This window comes from Pygoscelis adeliae, unplaced genomic scaffold (assembly GCF_000699105.1).
Source record: "Pygoscelis adeliae isolate BGI_AS28 unplaced genomic scaffold, ASM69910v1 Scaffold226, whole genome shotgun sequence".
Lineage (NCBI taxonomy): Eukaryota > Metazoa > Chordata > Aves > Sphenisciformes > Spheniscidae > Pygoscelis > Pygoscelis adeliae.
This window is the reverse complement of record NW_008824983.1, coordinates 2,123,010-2,145,891: the sequence shown is the minus strand read 5'-3', so window position 1 is coordinate 2,145,891 and position 22,882 is coordinate 2,123,010. Positions and strand designations below refer to the sequence as shown.

General features: G+C 37.1%; 1 protein-coding gene across 2 annotated transcripts in view; it reads right to left on the bottom strand.

Moving 5' to 3' along the window:
* Positions 1-773: 773 nt before the first annotated feature.
* The window catches only part of SKAP2 (src kinase associated phosphoprotein 2), a 114,941-nt gene continuing 92,832 nt past the window's right edge, over positions 774-22,882 (bottom strand). Inside the window, exons 11-15 of one of the 2 annotated variants that reach the window (XM_009325716.1) lie at positions 18,610-18,678; positions 11,901-12,013; positions 8,583-8,621; positions 2,140-2,241; positions 774-1,744 (exon numbers count right to left, since the gene is read on the bottom strand). In XM_009325716.1, the coding sequence (XP_009323991.1) occupies positions 2,149-2,241; positions 8,583-8,621; positions 11,901-12,013; positions 18,610-18,678 (314 nt within the window). In that variant the 3' untranslated portion in view covers positions 774-1,744; positions 2,140-2,148. The remainder of the gene's footprint in view (positions 1,745-2,139; positions 2,242-8,582; positions 8,622-11,900; positions 12,014-18,609; positions 18,679-22,882) is intronic. The other variant, XM_009325717.1, reaches the window with a different exon arrangement.

Sequence of the window (22,882 nt, the reverse complement as noted above, 5' to 3'; positions counted from 1 at the left end):
GGCCGCTCCCGGCGCCGCGCCCGCATCCCCGCACCGGTCCTGCCCTACACCAAGCTTCGCGCGTATGCGCTTCGTCTCCGGGGTGGGGGGGGAAGGGGAGGATTTACTCCCAAAAAAGTAGGTGGTGGTGGAATTCGGGATGACATAATTACTAAAGAGACATTTCGGTGGGCAGACTTATTACGCTGCCATGTTAACAAGAGAGAAGGAGCTTTTCTAGCCGTGATATTAACGCTTCGCATTCTGTACACAATCCACAAGTACACTTGATAAATTGAAGTAGTAAGAGACCTGAAGACTATCATCTATCATTTTAATGCTTCACTGATAACGTACAGAATCAATTTCAATGAGTATCTCTTTTTTTAAAAATTACAACAGAACGCTGTACCCTGTTTGACTCCTATTAGAATCCAGCGCACCATCGAGTATCGCCCATTAGCTAAAATAAAGCACAACATCTTAGCTTACCGAAAGGATCTAATTCTGAGTTCAGACTAACGTCACCTTTTAACCCACAGTGTTTCCAGGGCCCGCCTGAAGCGTAAACAGCACAAGCAACTACAAGGGGACCTGCATAGGCTCAGCAATTCGCAGACCGGCTTGACCTGCCTCTTTGGCAGATTAAGGGTCTCACAAATCAAGTGTGTGGGAGGATTCAAAAAGGTTGATCTTGCACGCTAATAGTAAAGCACGTCTCCAAAACAAGAGGATTTAAAGTATTAACTCTGCCCAACCCCTTGTCCACAGGTGAGAGTATTTTGGTGTACTTCTTTATGTTTCAGCTGATGCTTTTAGCCACAAAGTTCTGGATTTGACACTATGGCTGCAGGTAGCCTTTATTAACCCACACGGAGCCGAAGATGTCTGTTGCACAACTTGCATCAGAAATTCCACATACCAACAAGGTATCCAGATTTGACTCTGAAAGTATCCGTAAGGCACAGATAAAATATTTCACACTACCACGGACAAAAATAGTTCTTACCTGCCATTTAGCTCGTGTTGACTTAGCAAAAATTATGGGGTTTAATATATTATCTTTTTACAAATGTTCACATAATTCCCATCTCCAAGTCAGAATGGTATCAGGGCAGTATTACCACACAGGCTGATTTCTTACATCAGCAAAAGAGCCAAGCCTTCATTTTGTAGTAACAAAATATTAATTAACAGTAACAATACTAAATATATGGGAAAAATAAATCATTGGCTAAAACATAATACAAAATCATTTGGAAGCAGAATACCCTGAAGACTTGCAATATTACACATAAATTTCCCTTGATTTTCCTAGGAAACTGCACAAGACGTACAGTGAGCATTAAAAGGTTAATGCATGCATGAACTGAGTAATCGTTTTCTACTTTCAAAATTCAGCTTAATCCTCTTCCTCAGATGTAGAATAAAAACATAGCCAAATTCCCTGAAAGAACGCAACCTATAGCCATACAGAGTGCTGCTTAAGAAAAGAGCAACAGGCACTATTTGGCTGCTTGTGCCCCATATGTTAATTACCATCTATTTCATTTCCTAGCATTACAATTCTATAAAAAGTGGCTAAGAAGAACATTTCCGCAGAACTATGACCAATTACAGTTTTTAATGTTTAATATACGCAAGGCAACGATCTGACTACATTCACTGAAACCACAAAACGTGTACGGCAGAATCTTCTTCTTTCAGAGGCCGGGTCTGTAAACTGCAGCTGCACACCACTCTCGATTTCAAGTGCAAATTTCTCCTGATTAGGGAAAGTTGAAAGTTCATCATTAACCAAAAAACCTCAAACATGCATATCAAACCCAGCCCAAATATCTATCCCCTTTCCACAGTTTTCTGCACAGATAGATACATATTACTAAAGTAACTAACTAGAAAGCACACCAATTTTATTTTACACAAAAAAAAAATCTGGAAAAGGAACGTAGTTATAAAATATATCATCTTTTGTACACTGTGGTTTAATATTTCATAGAGAATCCCAGAAAAAGTGCTTTAATTGAACCTTCAATATATTTTGCCATAATCTTTATGTTAACAGGACTCCTACAAAGGTTCCAGGAAAGAAATACTTATGAAACAGAGAACAAGGGAACATATAAGCCATTACAGAAGATTGGATTAAAATGTACTTACCCAGGCCTCTCAAATATCATACATCTCCATTATGTAGGCTTTAGGCACCAAGCCAATGGTTCCCTTCATTTCTCCTACCCACCAGCCAAATCTATTGTACTCCTAATTGAAAACAATATGCAATATTAACCTTTAGTCTGATATAAATGCAATAGAGTTTTGTATGCAACTCCTTATGGATGCTTTCTCTTATATACAGTTATAATCATTTCAACTGAAAATTAAAACATGGTATCTTTTTGTTAGAGGCATTCACATGCAGAGTAAGGCAAACACAGAAGCTAAATTTTAAAAAGGCCACGCATACACAGGAAAATTTCTTAATTACGGCCACGCTTCTCTATGACACCTACTAAAAATAGCTGACCTCTCCATCCTGTATTCATCACAAATATAAAAGTCTTATCTTTGTAACTAAAATCTAATAGCACAATGTTGACGTATAAGGATCAACGGGGATTCTTCCAGTATGACAAGGCTAAACTCCTAAGAAACTTACAATCAACTTATTTTAAATACTACTTTGCTCAAATGTGAAGGGAACACTATATATCTAATACATAATCTCCTTCTACGGACAAAGTCTACTATTGCTTTAGGCTTGCAGAAAATTCTACAGCAGATCTCATATGTCTGACAGATGACTAATGTACTTTTGTTTGAAATTTGTTTAGGCTTAGTGAGATAAATATGAAACAAAATGAATTATAATAGTTTAAAGAAATAATATCTTCCAAAAGCAATACCAAGTAAGAGTATTGTGGGATCCAAATTTAATTTTTCTCCTATGAGGTAAATATTTTAAGATCAATCCTAACAGTGGTTCAATAAATTGTAACAGCTGAAATTGCACACACACACATATTGAGTTACAAATGAAGCATTATTAAAACAGAGACCCCATTCAAAATGGAATGATTAGTAAGATAGAAATTACTTTGGAACAAACATGGAAAATACAAAATACACAGATATCTCTGATAAGCAACATCTGCTTCCTGCTACGCTGCTCTCCTGATGAGAAAAGCAAAAGGCTGTAGGATTTTGAATTAATGGTCCTACTGAGATGAAGCTATTATTTTGACTGTAGATAAAGTTTTTCGGTTATAAATAGTCAAGTGGAGCTTAAGGGTTAATGGAGTTTCATTAGAGCCTGAGCTATAATGATTTGCTGCTGGCATATTTGGCCTGGTCGAGAGTTCTCTAGGGTCCTATGAGGTGCTTAGTGTACTCAGCTCTCCCTGTGCTTAACTACGATGAAGCCCACTTTCATGTGGGCCCAGGCTTTTTTTTTTTTTATTGCTTTTTGCCCTTTTTTTTTTTTTTTAAGACACGCTTGCACACAGGCACACACACACTTTTATATTTTCTTATTGTGGAAGGCTGCACACCAGTGTTAAATAAAACATTTTCTTCCTTCTCTTCACAGTGAATTGGTGATTTAAAAGACTCTATCCTAACATCCATAAAATACTGCAGTAAGTGTGATTTAAAGAAAATCCACATCAAAAGCAGCCGGAAAACCTTCATTTATGATGTGAACGTACAAACTAGAAAGCTGCAAAAATAATTCCACCTTCTTCCACCTTCCACTGCAGAACAGACTGCTGGGGATGGGTCTGGTCTGAAAGTCTAGAGGTATCTGAACCTGATCTTCAGTGCAAACTGCTCTCCACAGAAGTTAAGAACCGCTCATAACCTTTCCCATGGGGGTACACATTACAGCCTAAATCCTTAAAGGCTAAATAATACCCTGATGCTAAGGTTTATAATGTTCCAGATCGGCCTGTTTAAAAATCTATGTTTTATCTCACAATACACTGGTTAAATATACAAACTGGATTTCTAGACTGAAGCGGGAAATTGCTGAAAGGAAGAGCAGTACTCACGTATACTACCAGAATCTCAGCAATAAATCTCTCCAAGAGAAAGCAACAAAAGATTTTAAGCTGTTACATGGAACTCATGAAGTGACTGACAAGAGTTATTAAGCAAGTTTTGCTAGACATCAGCCAAAAAAGCAAACAATACATGAAATGAGGGAAGTGGCTTAGTTAAACGGTCATTAAATTGCGTATGACAAATGGCATAGAAAAAGCCTGTGGACTACATTATCCATTGAAAATGTTCCATTTAGCAACACTGCATGAACTTAGAAATAATTGTTTTTAAAGAAACAATTCAGATACCTCAAATTAAAATTAAAAGCATGCTGCTGTTTTGAAAACTTTCTGGTTTTTGCTACTTACTAATACACCACTTACGGCTCTGGCATGAAGCTAAGTGAGAAGATGAAATGAATGTTGATGTAACAGACTAGTAAACTAATTTAAGGATTCACTGCAACCATTATACCATACAGACAATATTGCAGTGCAGAAGCTTTTACTTTACATTACTATTCTTTGCATGGGTCTCAAGAGCAACATGAATTCCAATTAAACTATCTGCAGCCTATAGAAGTCTGAACAAAAATATCATGCAGATACCTGGCTACCAAGAATATAACACTTTAATTGGTTTAAAAGGGAGTGCTATCTAATTATTCTAAAACCTGAGATTAAAGTACAGACCTTTCTCTTTAAACTCCTAACCACTCCATTCTGTCCTCAGTACCACAAAAGACTGCTTACTAGTCAGGCAGATAAGCAGTCCCCCCTGAGTCCTTTCTTGAAGTCACAATTAAAGTACAGACCTTTCTCTTTAAACTCCTAACCACTCCATTCTGTCCTCAGTACCACAAAAGACTGCTTACTAGTCAGGCAGATAAGCAGTCCCCCCGAGTCCTTTCTTGAAGTCACATATAAAATCCAAATTGATGTATTATTTCTATCAACGTTATCAATTATAAACTCCTTCATAGCAATATAATTTAATTAATAGACTGCTGTTGTGGGGTCCACGTGTCTATTACTGCTGCTTAAGATGTGTAGAATAAGTCTAAAGCCCACATTTGTGGGAAATAATGATTAATATGCAGAAGGATATGAATACAGTTAGGAGTTTTATATGAATTCTTAGGAGCTGGGAAGCACGATGCTTTTGCAAGCATCAGTTTCAGATCTCGGGTACCACTGGGTTTACCATCTGGTATCCCTCAATGCATTCCGCTCTTAACATCACTGCTAACATAGGCAACTATACTTCAGAAGGACTGATAAAATAATGAAGAGTCCTTTAATCTACAGGAAACCATTGTAGTCAATTTATAAGAAATATTGCATCCCTTTGTAGGATGTGTAATTATTTTCTATTAATCATGTGCTATAAAGCTACATTATGTGGTTATTCTGTTATCACTAGAAAGAGGCCTGCAGTCAGCTCCTGACAATGTTCGGTAATTACTAACACAAAGCTTCTTTCTCCTTATGTAGAAATGCTATCAAGATCCAGAGGTGCTGTGATGCTCGCTGTATGAAAATAACTCTCCAAAGAAATTCAATAACTGCAAAATGAATTGCTCTAAGGCAAACAGAGGGATAGGAGAGGGGGGCAGGGCCAGATCCAGCTGCCCTGCAATGAGGAGAATGCACAAGTGTGTAGCCACAGCTCTGCCATGTGACTGGGAGCACATTTGCCATACCAGGCAATGCTAGGCAGGGGCAGGGGGAGGAAGGGGCCACCGCAACCCCTGGAAGACAAGCACCAGGGCAGTGAAACACATTATGCCAAATAATACGAAACAACCACCTTAACAAATGACCAAATGCTTTCTAAGCTACTTCTGTGTTTTCACTGTCTGTAAAAGTGGATTTTTTTTTTCCCCCAGCAGAAATTTATTAACCAAAGTGCAGTAATTTCACAGGGCAGCAAAGAACAGGTTATGACTTAACATTTAACATGCTGGCAAAACACTCTCTGTACAGCATGCTATGATAGCGGGGGGAGGGGGGGGGATCCCATCAGGGTTTACAGGCTCCTTAAATGCTCTCAACTGAACACACTGTGAGCAGATGCTTCTCCTTGTCCCCATCCTACCAACTTCACTGCACTGATGTGTATATACCTATGACATCCATGAGACACTGATCATAAAAGTTCTTGCGCTTGGGGAAAACACAGTAGGTAGAAATACACTACCTGTTTTTTACTGATATCTTTTTAAATCAAATATTTTTGTACTATATAGAAGAGAATTTTGATATGCAAGAAGAGAAAATGTTTATATGCAAGAGGATTTCCAGAACAGTCTCTACCTTTAGAACAGATCCTCTGCGTAAATGAGGATCTCCAGATGCTTTGCACCATATTAACTTCTACTGACTTCAGCAAAAGTTGAAAACATCTGGTCTTTGTGCAATTAGTCCCTATTGTTCAATACATATGGTATGGTTTTTGTGTTTGTGGGGTGGGTTTTTTATTTGTTTTTTTAAAAAGAGTTGCTGAAAATCATTGTGTTTCAATGCCTTGAAGAAAACAATGGAGTTGTATTTAAAAAAAACACAAGTGTGTGAATTCAAGATTTTTCTCCTGCTCTCTTCCAGTGGCACTGTAAGTAATATTAACTTACTGGCTGAAGAGCTGCAAACTTTAAAACTGAAAAGCAAAACATATCTATAGCCTTGTTTGAGGTTAAAGTAAGTAGCCTCTCCTATCAAGCTAAAGATGTGCGGGAAGCAGGGAGAAATTTTTTTTGAAGAATATCCTGGGGGGCAATTTTGGCAAGATAATATTTTAAAACACCTCTAATTCATCCAGGAGATTCAGACTAGCTAAAAAAATTTTAGAACTTCCTTTGGTGTAATTGCTGAATGATACACTATCAACCAGGGACCATTTTTGGCACAGAACAGCATTTTCTCTAAAAAGGAGAAAATGACAAATGTTTTAGATAACTGAATGAGACTTCTTCACAGGTAGTAGAGTTGTTTTAAGACAGCAATAAAATGGTCATCTTTAAGAATATAAGCCTCAGATTTATTGTATGGTTGCGTTACTAGGTTTTATTTCCTGCAATGACATGAGACAAAATAGACACCAATTAAAGAGTTCCAATATAAATCAGGGTAAACAGACTGAATTCTGAACCAAAACTGGCCCCTGAAAACACCCTGGAACGACAGAAGGGCCATTTTGTTTTCCATTAGATGACACAATGCCAAAATCTTTTCTAATCAGGTAGGTAAATGCTTACATATTATCAGTATGCAAACCAACAGAACTAGAGTCACTTTGCATTAGTCTGTCTTAACTAACCTTCCATTTAAAGGCCTTCGCTCTTATCTTATGTTTAGCCATGTATCTTTTTTTTTTTTTCTGTAAGGAATACACCTAAACAAGCCAGAAGGAAATGTACAACTCAGTACTGCATTTTAGTTTTGATCAGAAGCATCCCACTGAAGTGAATCTCCCAATGCTCCCACTTTGCCCACCTTGCCTCACTTTGCAGAGCCGTCAGTCTCAGAGCACACACACTACACTTCTTTCAGATGAAACTAAAATGGAAGATGCACTTGAATGTGCTCCAACCACTAATGTGTTCTCATGCCACAAAACCAGGCTAGACCTCTTTGGACATCAACCCCCTTTGAAAACGCATGATGTGGACGCCAGGGCCTTCGCACTAAGTGTTTCACTCTGCAAATCTACTTCTATCGGTACTCCCTTTTTCCTAAGGTAGACATAGGCAGTATGGTCATGGAAAGAGAAATTACTGCTAAATATGGATCTCAGTATGATCAGTCAGAAAATAGTCTGACAAAAAAACCACTCAGGATTTTAGTATGCCTTTCACATCTTTTTGAAACATACTGAATAAATACATTTTATGAAGATTATACTGATAATGTACAAAATGGTCACACTGATTATGAAACAGCTGCACTCTAAAGTTGCACTTTATTTCATAAGCAGTAATCTGAGCTATGGCGATTTCTTTCTTTGTCTTTTCACTAAGCAAAAAATACAGGTTGAGATGTGAGCATTTTAACAGACATTCCTTGTTTTTTGAAAGAACAAAAATCTGCCACACTGGAAATGTACAACCACTGAATAAAGGGTAATCTAGATACCAAGTTAACACTCTACTTTCATGGAAAATTCTAGAGTAATGGGTTAAGTCATAAGATGAGATTTCCCTGAATCATAAATACCAGCGTGAGCAGCATTATATTGCATTGGCATGTACTGAAATAATAACAGGGAAGAGTTTGAGATATAGTTGCTGATTTTGAAGTATTATTTGTTGTTTTAATACAAATATAAATATAAATGAGATGCGAATTAAATTAGCTTAAAAGTTAAGAAATGTCAGTAATTCTACTAAGCAGGTGCCTGCTAACATCTAAGTAAATTTCCATTACTTCTTGCATTTGGCTGATGAAACTATGGAATTTCCCAACACAAAACATGCACCTAAAGCAAACAAATACCGCAAGTGCTGCACTTGCATAAATTGTGCATAATAAACTTAAAAGAAAAAAAATAGGGCTACCTCCACTCACAGTTGTCTTTGTTTCTGGAAATTGATTTCTTGAGTAGAGCTATGGAAGATTATAAAAAGGATTGTTATGTCACAGTTTGTTTCCCCATTTATCATATGGGCTTGAAAGCAAAGGCAAGCCCATAAATGAGCAGGAGGTAAGAGCAATCATCCTTTTAGAAAACAGGACACCCAAGTATTGCATGTCTAATAGTCAATATTAACTAAGAAATCTTATTAAGAGGCCCTCTATCAGTAGAGCTATAAAATGTTTTCTGTTGCATAGTGGGAGAGGGGTATATAGTTTTCTGAAAGTTCGCATGACTCGTAGCGTAAAGTTATAAAAGCCACTTGAATATTCAAGAATATTATAAGTTAAAACAATAGTATGAGTTTATCTGTACAGATACATTGATCAATTAATCTGAAAAGTTAACTGTTTTTTAAAATAAAGAAAAGTTAACAAGTACTATTGCAACAGTTCTGTTAATTCTGCTCAGATTAAAAACTCAACTTTTGAAGGAAACTCTCAAAGGTAGAAAAACCTAGAAAAAAGGTTTTGGGTTGTTTTTTTTTTTTTTTAAGAGCCCATAGGACTGCTGCCACACAAAAGCCACAATGGACGTAAATATTTAGATAATAGCTAAAATAGTTTTTGAATGCACCTTTAAAACAAGGAAAACATGCTTTTCTACAGTAATTACGCTAGTCAGGCATAGTTATTTGTATTATCAGAGTATAAGCATGCAAATCACGCTCACCGCACTAACATTGACTTTTGATGCTCAGTTTAAAGCAAATTATGGGGGGGATTTGTCTTTGCGTAATGCTTAGCTATTTCAAGAAGTAAACGTTGCCGAACTGAAATCTTGTTCATTCTTCTAAAAGGCATTCACCTAGAAACTTACGTATAACATATTGCTGCTCTTGCTTTATTTAGGTTATATCAATGCCCAAATTTGCTAAACTGGTTCATAATTACTTCTGCTGTACTAATGATCTCATTTCTTGGAAACAAAATAATCACTTTTCCCCTAATTTCTATAAAGGTATATGAAAAGCAGATAAAAATATATTGCTTTGGCATAATTATTGCTGGTAGAAACAAATATCTATCTTATCACGTTCATCAGAGCAAGCTATACCATTTATATTTCATTGTAAAACAAAGAACTACTACATGTTGCACAAATATGCTCGATATTTTGTTAATGCTTCACCCTTCCTACTATAATACTGCTATACCCGTATTTACTTCCTTATCAGCAAAATGGGATTTTCAAGAGTAATGTTCATACCTGGCTGACATATGATAGAAAGGCAATAAAGCCATAGCTAGGTTCAAGCTGAAGCTGAATTTATGACACCATTTTGGATCCCTACACATCGCCCCCTGTCAGTACCTGCATCTCTCATTTTCAACCACTAGATGGTGTGAAAAAATAAAAAAATTGCCAAGGATTCCTGCCGACTGCCACAAAATCCAAGTATTAATGTAGTGGATTAGGAAATATTTTTTGAAGAAAAGTCTTGACCCACTTCAGGATGGTTAGGTTCACTTTTCCTTCGGTTATATTTTTACTTACCAGACAAAGAGCTCGTAAATGATCAGGCCTTGAAACTGAATCAAGTGGAGGGTTAAGATGGATAATTCTCTGGCATTTTCCCCTCCAAGGACCCTAAATTCAGAGCTGACAGTAGTGGCCAACACTCATTTTTCTGAAAAAGCTGTAACAATCTTTAAGCGACAGAGGGCTGAATTTTCTGGGCTGTATTTTGGAGTAGAAATCATTCCCAAAGAGAGAGGCTCTATATATCTGGAGCAGCAGCAAGCCTGTTTCAAGGACCGATTACGGATTAATCACGGCATGACCACAAGACAGTTGATATACAGAGGACAGCTTAAGCTACTGTTTTTCTATTCTGCTCCATTTTTTAAATTAAATTTCTCACTCTTTTGGGGAAGGAGTAGCAAGTGATTTTTCCACCTACAGGCTGAAGATTAAGATTTTATTAGTCCCCATACTGTACCAGAAGAGCACAACCCACAAAGAGGCCAAACTCGTTCAGCGGAATCCGTTTCTTCATGGGCTTTTTTGGGGGGGGAGGGAGAGGGGGAAGAGGTGGTTATTTTAAATTAGTACCATTCTTCAGAGCTGTGTAACTGCTTGAAAGTCTGCCCAATTCAAGAGTGTTATCCGGCCTTTGGTAATGCAATTCAGTTATTAATTTAAGTGACAATGAAATACCTCAAAAGACATACATGGTCACATTACCATTAGTAATATATCTTCTATATTTTTATATAGGACTATCTTTCTATCCATAAATCTTAAATTTATTTAAACAGAAGCTGTTATATTTATTATCCGGAAACATTGCAGTTAAAGGTATCACAGAAGATTTAAAGCAATCGTGACAAAACTGAAGAGTTTGAAACTAAGACAAACAGATGCCTCTAGCTTTCATGCACCTACTTGTATATTTCAATGACCCACAGTATCTTTGGCATTAATTATACTGAACAGCAATTACATCTGAGATATATATTCTCCATATGTTTTAAAAGGTGTTTTTTTTCAATGAGAACTTGAAAAGCTCAGCTTTTTTCTAATATGTGGGGAAAAGAGAAATTTCCTTTGATGAATTGTTCAGAAGTAGACTTCAATGGACCAGGAGATATATTTTAGGAGAGGTTTTGTTTTTGTTGGGGGGGTTAAGGAAAAATAAGAAAATTAACCAACATTAAAGTAGAATAAAATTTCATGCTTATACTGCTTATCATCACTTTAGATGAGATGAATTGTATTTCTCATTTGCTTTGCAAACAGGAAAGCAGTAAATTAAAAATTGCCCAAAACTGGCAGAGCAAACAAATTTGGAATCTGAGCTGTCAGAACAATTACAATATACATACAAAGATGAAAGCATAGTTCAAAAAAACAAACCATCTTCTGTAGCAAGATGCCCAAAAAGTCAGAATCAGCACCGTCAGGAATATAAAACAGGAAACAAAAAACATAACATACAAGATAATTTAAAATTCTACAAGGTTAACTTTTACAAGCAGAAAGCACGTTGTCTCCCATTAAATCAGTTAACAAATGGTAGCCAAGATTTAGCAAGTAAATAAACATGCTTTTAAGTTAATTCCTGTTACACAGCTATGTTTTAAATGTGATTATAGTTCATTTGACAAAATAATTAATTGCAGTGAATATCTGATTGCAAACAAAGGATCTGAAAGGGAGTGCCAATTTCCCCCCATAGAACTGTGGGAATGTGCCCTTCTGCCATGGCTCTCTTTTTACAATTATGTAGCCCCAGTAGCACGCCGTACCTTGCTGAGAATGTAGATAACGTCACCGCGTTTAAATGTCAACTCATCAGGTACATCTCCTGTGCAGTCCCACAAACCTTGATAGAAATTGGCGTAATCAGTATTTTTGCCATCTGCAAAGAAAACGGCATCTAATTATAAACGGATAAAGATTGAGGGACTAAAGTTACTCTTTAAATCTCCAGATACTACAAAGCAATTTATTAGTGCACATTTCTTACTCCTCTTTTTAGAAACAGTTCCTTCATGCCGCAAAAGCAAATGGAAAACAAGTTTAATGTGCAAGCCCTTCACTGGCAAGTTGTATCACTTAAAGACATGTAGCTACAGGTTTTCAAAGCATTTTCCAGCTGCAACTTAAAGCAGCTAGTGTTCCTCTACTAATATATTTCTAGCAAGCCATATTTGTATCTCAACTTGAAACTGATAAAATTGCTAGAATATAATTAATAATAATCTGTGAAAGGAAGCCTAAGTAAGTATTTTGTGATATGCTCCCCCTCCCTCCCCTGTTCCAACAAAACTAAATAACTTCTCTGAGAACCTTTGAGATAATCCTTGATTGTTCCTTCTGAAATACTGGAGAACTTTGAAACTGTTGCTGAAGCTGCATTTTAAAAATATTTGTGTCAGCTCCAGTTTAGGACATTAAGCTCTGGCTAAACATGCAACTACACTACAGTCATAAACTCATCCTTCTAACAGCATAAGCACAATGGATGTGCTGTGTTCAAGCTGCCATACAGACCATTAACTGATTGATTATTTAGCACTCTTTGCTCTGTAATACGGCAATAACACAGTAATAAATGCTTTGTCATACACTTACAATACAGAGTACATCTATTGAAACACAGCGCTTATGCACGGTTAAATACACTGGGTGCTTCTGTTACACTGCAAACTATTTCCTGTTTTTAATTCCATGAGAATGGAGTGTGGTGAGTTAATGCAAAAAGAATGTAAGCAATACCACTAAGATGACCGGTTACATTATGTATACACTAACCAGACAGAATGTATATGTACTAATAATTTACATCACTGGAAAGCTATCTTCTAATTCTGATAACATAAATATCACTGAACTAGCTGGATCAAGGCTGTCATCTTAGTGTTGTTATATGATCCTTGAACAGCAGGCTTGCTGGTTATTCCAACATATACCGGTTACATTTGCATGTCGTTAGCGCTCTACACCATTATTTATAGTTTACAATTTAATCATGATTGGTTCATTTTATTACTGAAAAAATCCTGCTAAAATATCAAGTATCAAAGAAGAGAAAGTGTCACGCTATTAAAAAAAATATAGCAGTATTCAACTTGTGTTTTCCCCTATTTAGACAAATACTTAGATTTTAATACTCTGTGTATGATCAAGAGCAGCTTGTTTTCTATTTATCCACTTCAGTCTGTGTTCTGCGCTATCTTGTTTTGATGGCAATACTGTCGTAAGGCTAAATATTCACAACCTTGAATTTAAAGCTGCTGTGCAAGTTAGCCACCATATAATTTTCCATAAACTGATGATTAGTAGCTACCACTTTGCTATACAGCACTAGGGGGCGTTCTGACTACCAGTGCACAAATTCTTCTGTCATCACACCAAAAGCAGCAATATATACATATATAAAACTCCCGACCATTCAGAAATAAGAGATTTGGTTATTGTAAAATGCGTAAACAGAATAATTTCAAGAGGAAGGTGGAACCAGTTTGAAATGTTGCACCTCCAAATTTTGGCCCTTCCTATTTGTCAGCTCATTATTCACCAATTTAGCATTAGACAATTATAAACAGTAACAAAGGTTAGCGCCAAATTAATTTGTGATAAATATTAAATCAGAATCTCTCCTCAGTCTTTTGATACTGCACTGATCACAGTTCCCAGCTCTATCTCGTAAAAGAAAAAAACTAAAAGAGCTATTTCAGTATATCCCACCTTTCAAATCTTTCAGCAGTTGTCTTATTGATTTGGTTTAAAATACATTAATCAGGACTTTTACTTCTTCAGAATTGCACTGAAATGAATCATGACTTTTCACACTGACCTTTATGACTTTGAGGTCTGTTCTCACCTTTATGTGCCTGAAGTAACTCTTGTTAACGCTAATGGGAGGTACATGGGGAACATCAGCAACAGAAGAGATCCCACAGCGGGTAAGAGACATCTCTCCCTAGGTGTTCATCATGAGCATTTAATGAAGCCTTAAAGTGGGAAAGCAGCTCAACTAATAACACGGCAACACTGGACAAGATGTGTTTTAAAATAAGCTTATTGCAACTGTGAAGATGTTGCCCAAAGACTAACCATGGCTCTGTGCCCTCATTTGTGCATTCAACATAACACAGAGTTGTTTAAATCAGAAAGCCACATTTCCCAGCAAAACACATACCGGTATACCAGGAGCACAGAAATGAAAAATAGGGAGAGAAAGCGCCAGTATAAGTTTGTGAACAACTATTCTGGTCTTCCAACAAGTGTTAATTTCAAATTCAAAATCCCCTCTCATACCCACCAGCACAAGTTTCTCCAAATTCTGTAACTGCAACTACACATGCATAAAAGCCAATTGTAAATTTAACTTCAGAATCTATACACCTGAAGTGCAAAATGCTTCATAAAATGATTCACAGTGCTTCACAAACACAGAGGTAGAACAAAAAAAAGCTGCAAAAACCTCTGCAGAACACAAGCCCATTCTTTCTTTCTTCAGCCCCTCTTTCAGTTGGGGAGAACCCTGCCAAATTTCATGTGATTGCCTCTGGAAGAACTGAATAAAACAAGACCAGAAGACCTGGGTAAAGGAATTTGGTATTTATACAATAATGAAATTACATGGAGCTTCTTAAACACATGTAATACCTGAAAACAGCTGGTGGATTTAGCATCAAGAACTTATGTGCCCATTAGACTTCAAATTCAAAAGGTATTGATTTCCTGGCATTACTCTGTCACAATTACACTCTATTCTTATATACTGTGAAATGTTGTGTGCCTTAAAAATACTATGATGACATAATTGCTAACCTAAAGTCTGTCATATTTTGAAGGCACAGTCACTTAGGCCACAAATACGAATAAGACATGATAAAAAAATGTAAATGTGTGGCAGATGGTAGAAAGCAGTTTGTTTTTACCTACCCACTGCTTTTAATATTACCAATCACAAGAAATGGCTAAGCAGAATTTTGGATAGGTTGTTTCTCCAGGAAATACTTCTTTCATTCCAGGTCAGCTATCTGGATGAACAACTATCCAACAGTTTCCAAAACTCTTCCATAAAGAATTCCTCGTGGTTTTCTTCTGCCATCACTGTTTTTCCAGTAACAGTAATAGGATCAACAGATATTTTTGTCCAGTATACTGATGAAAACACTTCAGAGTTTGACAGATCAAACAGCAACAGCTGCCAGCCTTCCTGACAGTAGGCTCAGACTGCTTATTTCACTGAAAAATACTGGCACCTGACAATACGTGCTTGAAGAAAGGTGAACAGTTTGGGTAAAAAAAAAAAAAAAAAAAGACAAGTATATCACTCAAGCATGCACTTCAAATATTGCAGACTTTAAAACTTAAGAATGCCGATGGATTACTCAAGGGGGAAAAAATTATAAGAATATGCTAACAGCCTCAATAGACAGAAAAAACCCAAACCCTGGAAAAACACATTAAGAGTACATATTTCAGAGGGATTTAAGTGTGCTGTCCCATTGCAGCCGAAGCCAATCTAACTGCAGGCTGTTCCATTCCTGCCCCCTACCTTGTGACAGTTTTGGCACTTGCCATTTCTGAGCAGAAACCTGACAGAACACTAAACTGACCAAAACAGAAACAGGAATTATAGCCCACGTATGGAAATGCACTACTTAAAACATTAGAATAAATGTGACTGTGCCTGATTTCCACTGATGTTCCATTTTAACTTTGATGGCATCTAAGTTAGCAAACCCTACTACGGTAGTGACCTAGAGCTAGTAGTTATATTATCTGCTTACACATTGCTTTTGGAATGAAGGAACACGTGTATGTTTTCCTTTCACCACTGTGGTCCACTGCCCAGTAAATTAAACAGCTCGCCATTCTGATTCATATTCCTTGACTCTTGATCAGTCTTCAAAAGCTTATAGCGTCAGATTTGAAGATTACTAGTCTGGGCTACCTAACAATATTTCAAAGATGTGAAGTCTATCCCCTTTTGGTGATCATGTGCTCAGTATTTACCATACTGAAGGCTTAAAGATGGAGAGACAGGTGAAGTTCAAAATTAACATTACCGGAATGACTCTGTCTTACACAAGTGATTTAGACTCAGTGTTGAGTCTCAATGCCCAGGTGAGACATACCCTGTTAAAGAACAGTTATTTGTTCTGACGATGTCCTAAACTGCAAAGAATGCCTGTTACTTACTTACTTGCCCTTTTTCCCACGTGCCAAAAAAATTATGAAATAAGGACAAAATAATTGTAGTGTATTTATTTGGACTCAACCTCTATCTAGCCCAATCTGTTCAGCATAATCTTTCTCACTTCCCTTCTCCTACTGTTCCTTAGTTACTCTAAAATCAAGGTATTTACACTGAGACAGCACAGAACATGACACTTACTGAAATAGTGATTGTGGAAACGATAATGGGTAGATAGTGGTAGCAAAAAAGACCCAGCAAGCCATGTTACATAACTGAAACTCTTCAATGCTTTGGTATTTTTAAATAATTACGTCACTAGCAATTAATGTAAAGCTATCCAGCAGCAACAGTCAGTTATTCCTTCCAACTGAAGGAATAAAAAGAACTCAAGTCTGCACATTAATTGAAGTAGAGATAAGTTAGGGCAAGAAAAGAGTAGGAAAAAAGAAAGGTTTTTTGCACTTACCAGGCTGAGCTCACAATTTGCAGAACATTTTCTGTGAAATTCAGGTTTAGTAAAGCTAAGCAATAAATTAAGAATGTATGCACTATTTATGTGGAAAATCATTAAATACACTTGAGTCAGGTTAGATATTTATGATATGATGCCTATCAGAAATACTCATGTAAACTCAGCCCTAAAAGTCAAACAAATTTCCAGTGTTAAATAGTTAACTAAGTAAGATCAGATCAGGAAATTATTGCTTGAAATGAATCTGGTATCTGGGGAGAGCTGTTACGGTATTTTCAAGGACATTACACAAATACTAGCAAGGCTGATAAGGCTGTTCTCATAGCAGTTAAAACTTTTCAGAAATGAAGGTGCTAAGCTTTTGATTTCTTAAAAGTATGACCATTTAGAACTTCAAGAAGACACATTAGTGAAAAAAAAATGCTGTTGGCAACTTTATAATTGGATTGACCCCATGCTCCATTATGACAAAACACACTTATAATTACAGCAATGTCCAAATGAGTACTAAATATTAAGCCTGTAATGAGTCATGTTGTTTTACACATGTTTTTAGCAGAGCACAATGCTAACAGCATCTGATGACTTGGCTCTTGTTTCCTTTCCAAGAAAAGCAACCCAAAACTCCTCACAGCAACCTGTTCCTGCTTTCCTGTATGGGTCAGGAAATCAGGCCTCTGTTTCCTCTCCACATGTTGCAACAGGAAGAGCACTGCAGAGCTACTTCCTAAAGGAACTCTTCTTGCCCACCCTTTCCTTGACAGCCCTGAAAGAATTATGTGTATTATGTACGATGGGGGAAGGAGAGCCAGATTGCATGTCAGTGCAGGTCACAGTTACAACGCAGCAGATCTCAAAAAGGTGTAAGGTCTGATAAGAAGCAAGTCTTCTCTACTTGCTGTGTCAAATCACCAATAGTTTATCTAAAGGTCTGTGCCCTTGAAGCACATATATATCTTGTTTTTAAGCATAACTGGAAATACCTTTCTGTCAAGAAAAGTTGCCTGGCCATGTGACTTTACATGGTGTATGCAGTTATTTTTCCAGTCCCAGAGATAATTAGCACAAGGGCAGCTTGCCAAGTAAAGCTGAGAGAATATCCTTCATAGCCTTTCTGGGCATTTGTGTCCTTTTCCAATTTTTACGCTGCTGTCACTGGACTCTGGCATTTCTTACCCAATTCATTTGCTTTCTGTGGTAATCATATGCAATGAAGATATGCATGGCCAACATTTAAACAGGCTGCAGATCAATTAGTGGTCTTAAGTTTATCTGATTTTTATCAAAGAAGACAGAGCTTTGGGTCGATTGTCAGAGCCTGTGTCAAGTTGACCTTTTCAGAGACGTCTACATTGCCAGTCCCTTGGGCAACTTGTTGTCCCCTGTTAGTCTCTGAATGGCAGAAGTCTGTTCTGCTCAAGCACAAAGTATACACAGATGTCTATATTACATTCTTATAGGTTTGACAGCAACTGCATGTTGTATCTATAAACTGTCCTTTAGCAGTGACACTTCCTCAATGATGATAAGCTAATTTATGCAACTAAATCTCCTTTGTGCAGAAATGAAAGCTAATTGAGTCATTACAAAGTAATTCAGGAAGGAATACCTTGTATAAATTGGCTTACTTTATAAATCCTTCTCAAGTGGTTTTCATGCATCCTAAGTGGTGCTAAGCAGTTTTGCTGCCATCAAATACCCAGGTGAAAAAGACAGCTTTACAGAGCTGTAAAAACATTATTTTAAAACAGCAAACAGAAGAGACAAGAAAATAAAGGTAAAAAGAAAATGCATACACAAAATAAAGAGGAAAGATTTTAATTACCTGAAACAGTGGTAACTTTCTCCTGGCTCAGTTTTCTTGGCACTTCAGCCTTTGAAGGAACACGTTCTTCTGCAAAACACATAAGTGCAAATGAAATTCTGAAGGGACACCTCAGCTGACAGGAATTACAGCCCACATCAGTCTGAAAGCCACACGCTACATTTCCAGATCATAAGCCCTGTTTACTATTTTGCATTTGTACAGAAGTTGGAACATTGTTATTTCTGTGGTTTCTGCCACCCATCCAAACACTCCAAGAGCTTTCTTTCAAAATCTCAATTGTGAACATCTGTTTCCCTTTTCACTCTGCTCTGAATGCAGTAATATAGAGCTGCAGTTCTGCTGTTTTTCAGTCATTACGAGACAATTAGAATGAGGGTCCTATTCTGCTACATACATTTCTTGCCAGGACAAAGAAAAGGAAACCAAGGATTGAAAAAGAATCCCCAGCCCATGCAAGAATTCAGAAGTTCTTAAGAGAAGTATGCATAGAAGGCAGAAGACACCTTAGTTTCAACACTGTCAGACAGACACACCAGCTGGACACCTACATGATGGGAACACAGACACTACAGACACCATGCATTCAGTGCTCCTGCCTACTGCCTCTGACCATAGTTAGACTGTATCAAATAACTTAGTGCAAGTTTAGGAGACAAGAAAAGAGAAAGCCTGGCAGTGATCAGCTCTGTTTTCTGGCTAGCAGGCTTGGAACACTCTTGAAATCCCCACAGGCAATTGCAAAAGATGTGCTCCATACTCCTTGCCCGGCACAGACGGGCAACTCTCTCGTGCCCACACCCTCACTTAAGTAAATCCACACTCCACTCAGGACAGGGACGTAAGATCTCCTCCTCATATTTCACAGTCAACAATTCTGTTGATGAGGCAAAAAAGGGAACTATGAGGGTTTTTAGCTGTATTCTTTCTTTAGGTTCATAAGGAAGTAGAAACAGATTTATCTTGGCTTTTACAGTATATCAAAAGTGACAAAGCTGCTGTACTGAATGAGGAAATAGCATATTGATAAGCCCACTTCTCAAACAAGAATTGGACTTTTAATACATTTAAACTATTTGGCTTTGCTACTCATCACATCTTACACAGATATTCATGCTTCTTTTTAAGGCACACATTTCAGCAACTAATTTTGATATTTTATTAATGACAGGCAACAGATACGGAACTCACAGCTTTTAAAATGTTCCTTATTGTGCAACTTTTATGTAATTGCCTATCTACTTCAACAAAGAATAATTTTATATCAACAGTTCAAAGGATTTTTAGCCTTGTAAAAAAATTTAATCTATCCACAAGACTGTTCCTGCAAACATTAAAGCAGATGTTTAAAGCACAAGAGTAGACCTGTTGAAATGAGTATGATAATTGCTGCTAACCTATATACGCAGTCCTACAAATATTGCAATTACATCATGAGATTCACTCTACAAAGAGCTTTGAACTTTTGCCCTACTAAGCCAGCAAGAGTTTTTTGCTGCCTGACTCTTGACTAGCTAAAAATCTGATTAAGATGAATATAAACTATTATTTGAGCCAAGGAAAAACAACAATAGAACAGGGAAAATCTGAAGCTGCAGTACAACACAAAACACTCCAAGCTATTTACTGCATTCAAATGTATTCCCCCACTCGGCATAACACTTGTTGCACATTTCCAAGTACTCTCATTTGTTTATTTTAAGCACTCCCAATTGTGGCATAAATAGCAAAAATACATCCCCATGTGCTGTCCGGAGCACTAGGAGGCACTGTCATTCTGTGGCTTCTCTACCACTATTACACTACTCACAGGTAGTAGTATCCCATTATCCGTCACATTTTCTAGGATTGCTCCCTTTTCCCAGAACAACCCAGTTTCATCCAGCACACAGAGTATAATACATTGAATAAATAAATGCTGATATTACAGGTTACTGAATGTTTGGACCTACATCAATGGATGTGTTGAATGTACCGTGGATTTTAACTCTATCACTGTCAGGGTCATCAGACTAAGCTTAAACTGAGGACTGACTTTAGTAGAGGGTATTTCAACTGAAGTAAAACAGCAGGGAGGTTCGAAGAGATTTTTTTCATAAGGTACAGTTGAATACATGTAGATTGCATTGTGGTTTCATGGAAAAATTTAGAACATATGCATTCCCCATATTTCCTAGAAACAAGAGTTCACCAGATCCAGATCTGAAGATGAGAAAATGTCTGAACTAAGGCTCTTTGAATACTGAAAAGCTCCCAAAATTCAAACAAAGGCTACCCATTTTAGCATACTGGTTTGGAACCCAACCATCCCCACTTATCCCACTTTGCTTTACACTACAGAGCTGTCACAGAGAGGACAAACTTTCAGGTGCAATTAGACTGGAAGAGGCATTCCAGAAGCACACTGAACATGGTCCAGCTGCTAACGGGGAGTCAGTCCATGGAACCAGACTAAAGTGACTCCATAGGAAACCTCTTCTGAAACATGCACAGCGCGCACATCAGGTCCTCGGCACAAACCTAGGCTTTATGAATCTGTTGCAAATGGTCCACACTACTTGCTAATGAAATCATGCTCACAGTGGAGCAGTAATAGGCTTGGCTTAGGGTGATAAAAAAGAACCTATGGTTCTACTAGTGTTTTCTGGTATTATGTCCTGAAGCAATAACTATGTGCAGGAGATGTCCTTTAAACACAGCAACCTCAATTACCCCAGGAATTATGGCTGTAGTCAGATGCGACATATTAAAGTTTGTGTTGCAACATGGAATAGAGTCAAAAGATGAAAAATTAAAATAAAAAATACAGTAGAAGTCCTTCTGTGTTATTAAGATACTGTGTAAGAGGAGTCATGCAGACCTTAATAAAATAGTCTGGTACAATGTTTCCTTCTGTATCTCTTCTTCACACCATCGCTACCACTGCAGTGAGAAAATACTCTTCTCCACCTTCTCATTGTGTCAAAATGTGACTAATCAACACTAATCAAACCAGTGAACTCTTCTAGAGCTGTAGATCCAAAGACCCCTTGAGATATGAGTTATGTTCCAAACTCTGCTGGTACTCGGAGACCCTCATGGCAAACAACCCACAAAATTCTTGTGGTGACAAGGCAGCAAGGAACTAACTATATTTGTTAAGCAGTTTGTCCATGAAAATTGCTGAAAATAAATTTACTTATTTAATTTGCAGTCTGAAGAAAAAACAGAAAAATAATCACCCAATCATAGCGATTCTACCATCCACACAGTTTAAGAAGTGAACAATGAATTCCACACTAGCTAAGTTTTTTTACATGAATCCATTGATTTTTTTTCCTTCCAATTTCTTTTTCTTGATGGGGGTTTCTTGAGTATAAAATGGATAAGAGTTTGGCTTGAACAGTGCATTCCTTCAATGGAATGTGGTATCTCATGATAAATATGCATAGAACTTAGCAGTTTCCTCTACTAACACATTACTTAACCATCTTTTTACATTAGACTCTAATTTAATGCCATTATTAATTGGTATTCTACTGTCCTCTAGTCTGTGACACATTGTCATTGCACAATACTAGTTTATATCTTGGATAATCCCAGTTTGTGGGTTAATATATTCTATTCAACACTTTAATAACAGTAAACAAAAACAGCTCAGCTATGCAGCAAAATCTACCAAACCACACAGATGGTTATAAGGTTTTCATTGTGTGGTTTCCATAGCAATCATATTGCAAATCTGGAAGCTTCTTGCAAATAAGCAGCTTGTATTTACATGCCTCTCGGCTGCAGCATGGAACTCTACATGTGAAGTTGTTATTCCAATCACATATTGTTAGAAAAATTATTACAAGATGTTTTGATCAGTTCAGATAAAAAACTACTGCAGTGAACTAATTTTGCTTGTATCATTATGAAATAGATGAAATCACATGCTTGTAATATACATTAATATATATTAATTTGAAAACTCACTGTGGTGTCAGAAGGTTATAAGCATACAAACAGGTCTTGTAAGACAGACCCCCACAAAAATACTTGTATTATTAAATAATCAATTAAAAAAAAAAATCAGTGTCTTTACTATTGTACTCAGCACGGATGACAGATGCATGCAAACAAAAAGGTATGTCCATGAAGAACTCTGCTGACACTGAACATCATGGGTTTATATTGCTTTGTGCAAGAAAGTGAAAGATTCCATGGCATGGTAACACCACGAGTATTACTTCTCCACACTGCTTTTTTGCTACCAAATAATGACTCTGCACAAATGTAAACAAGAACTTTC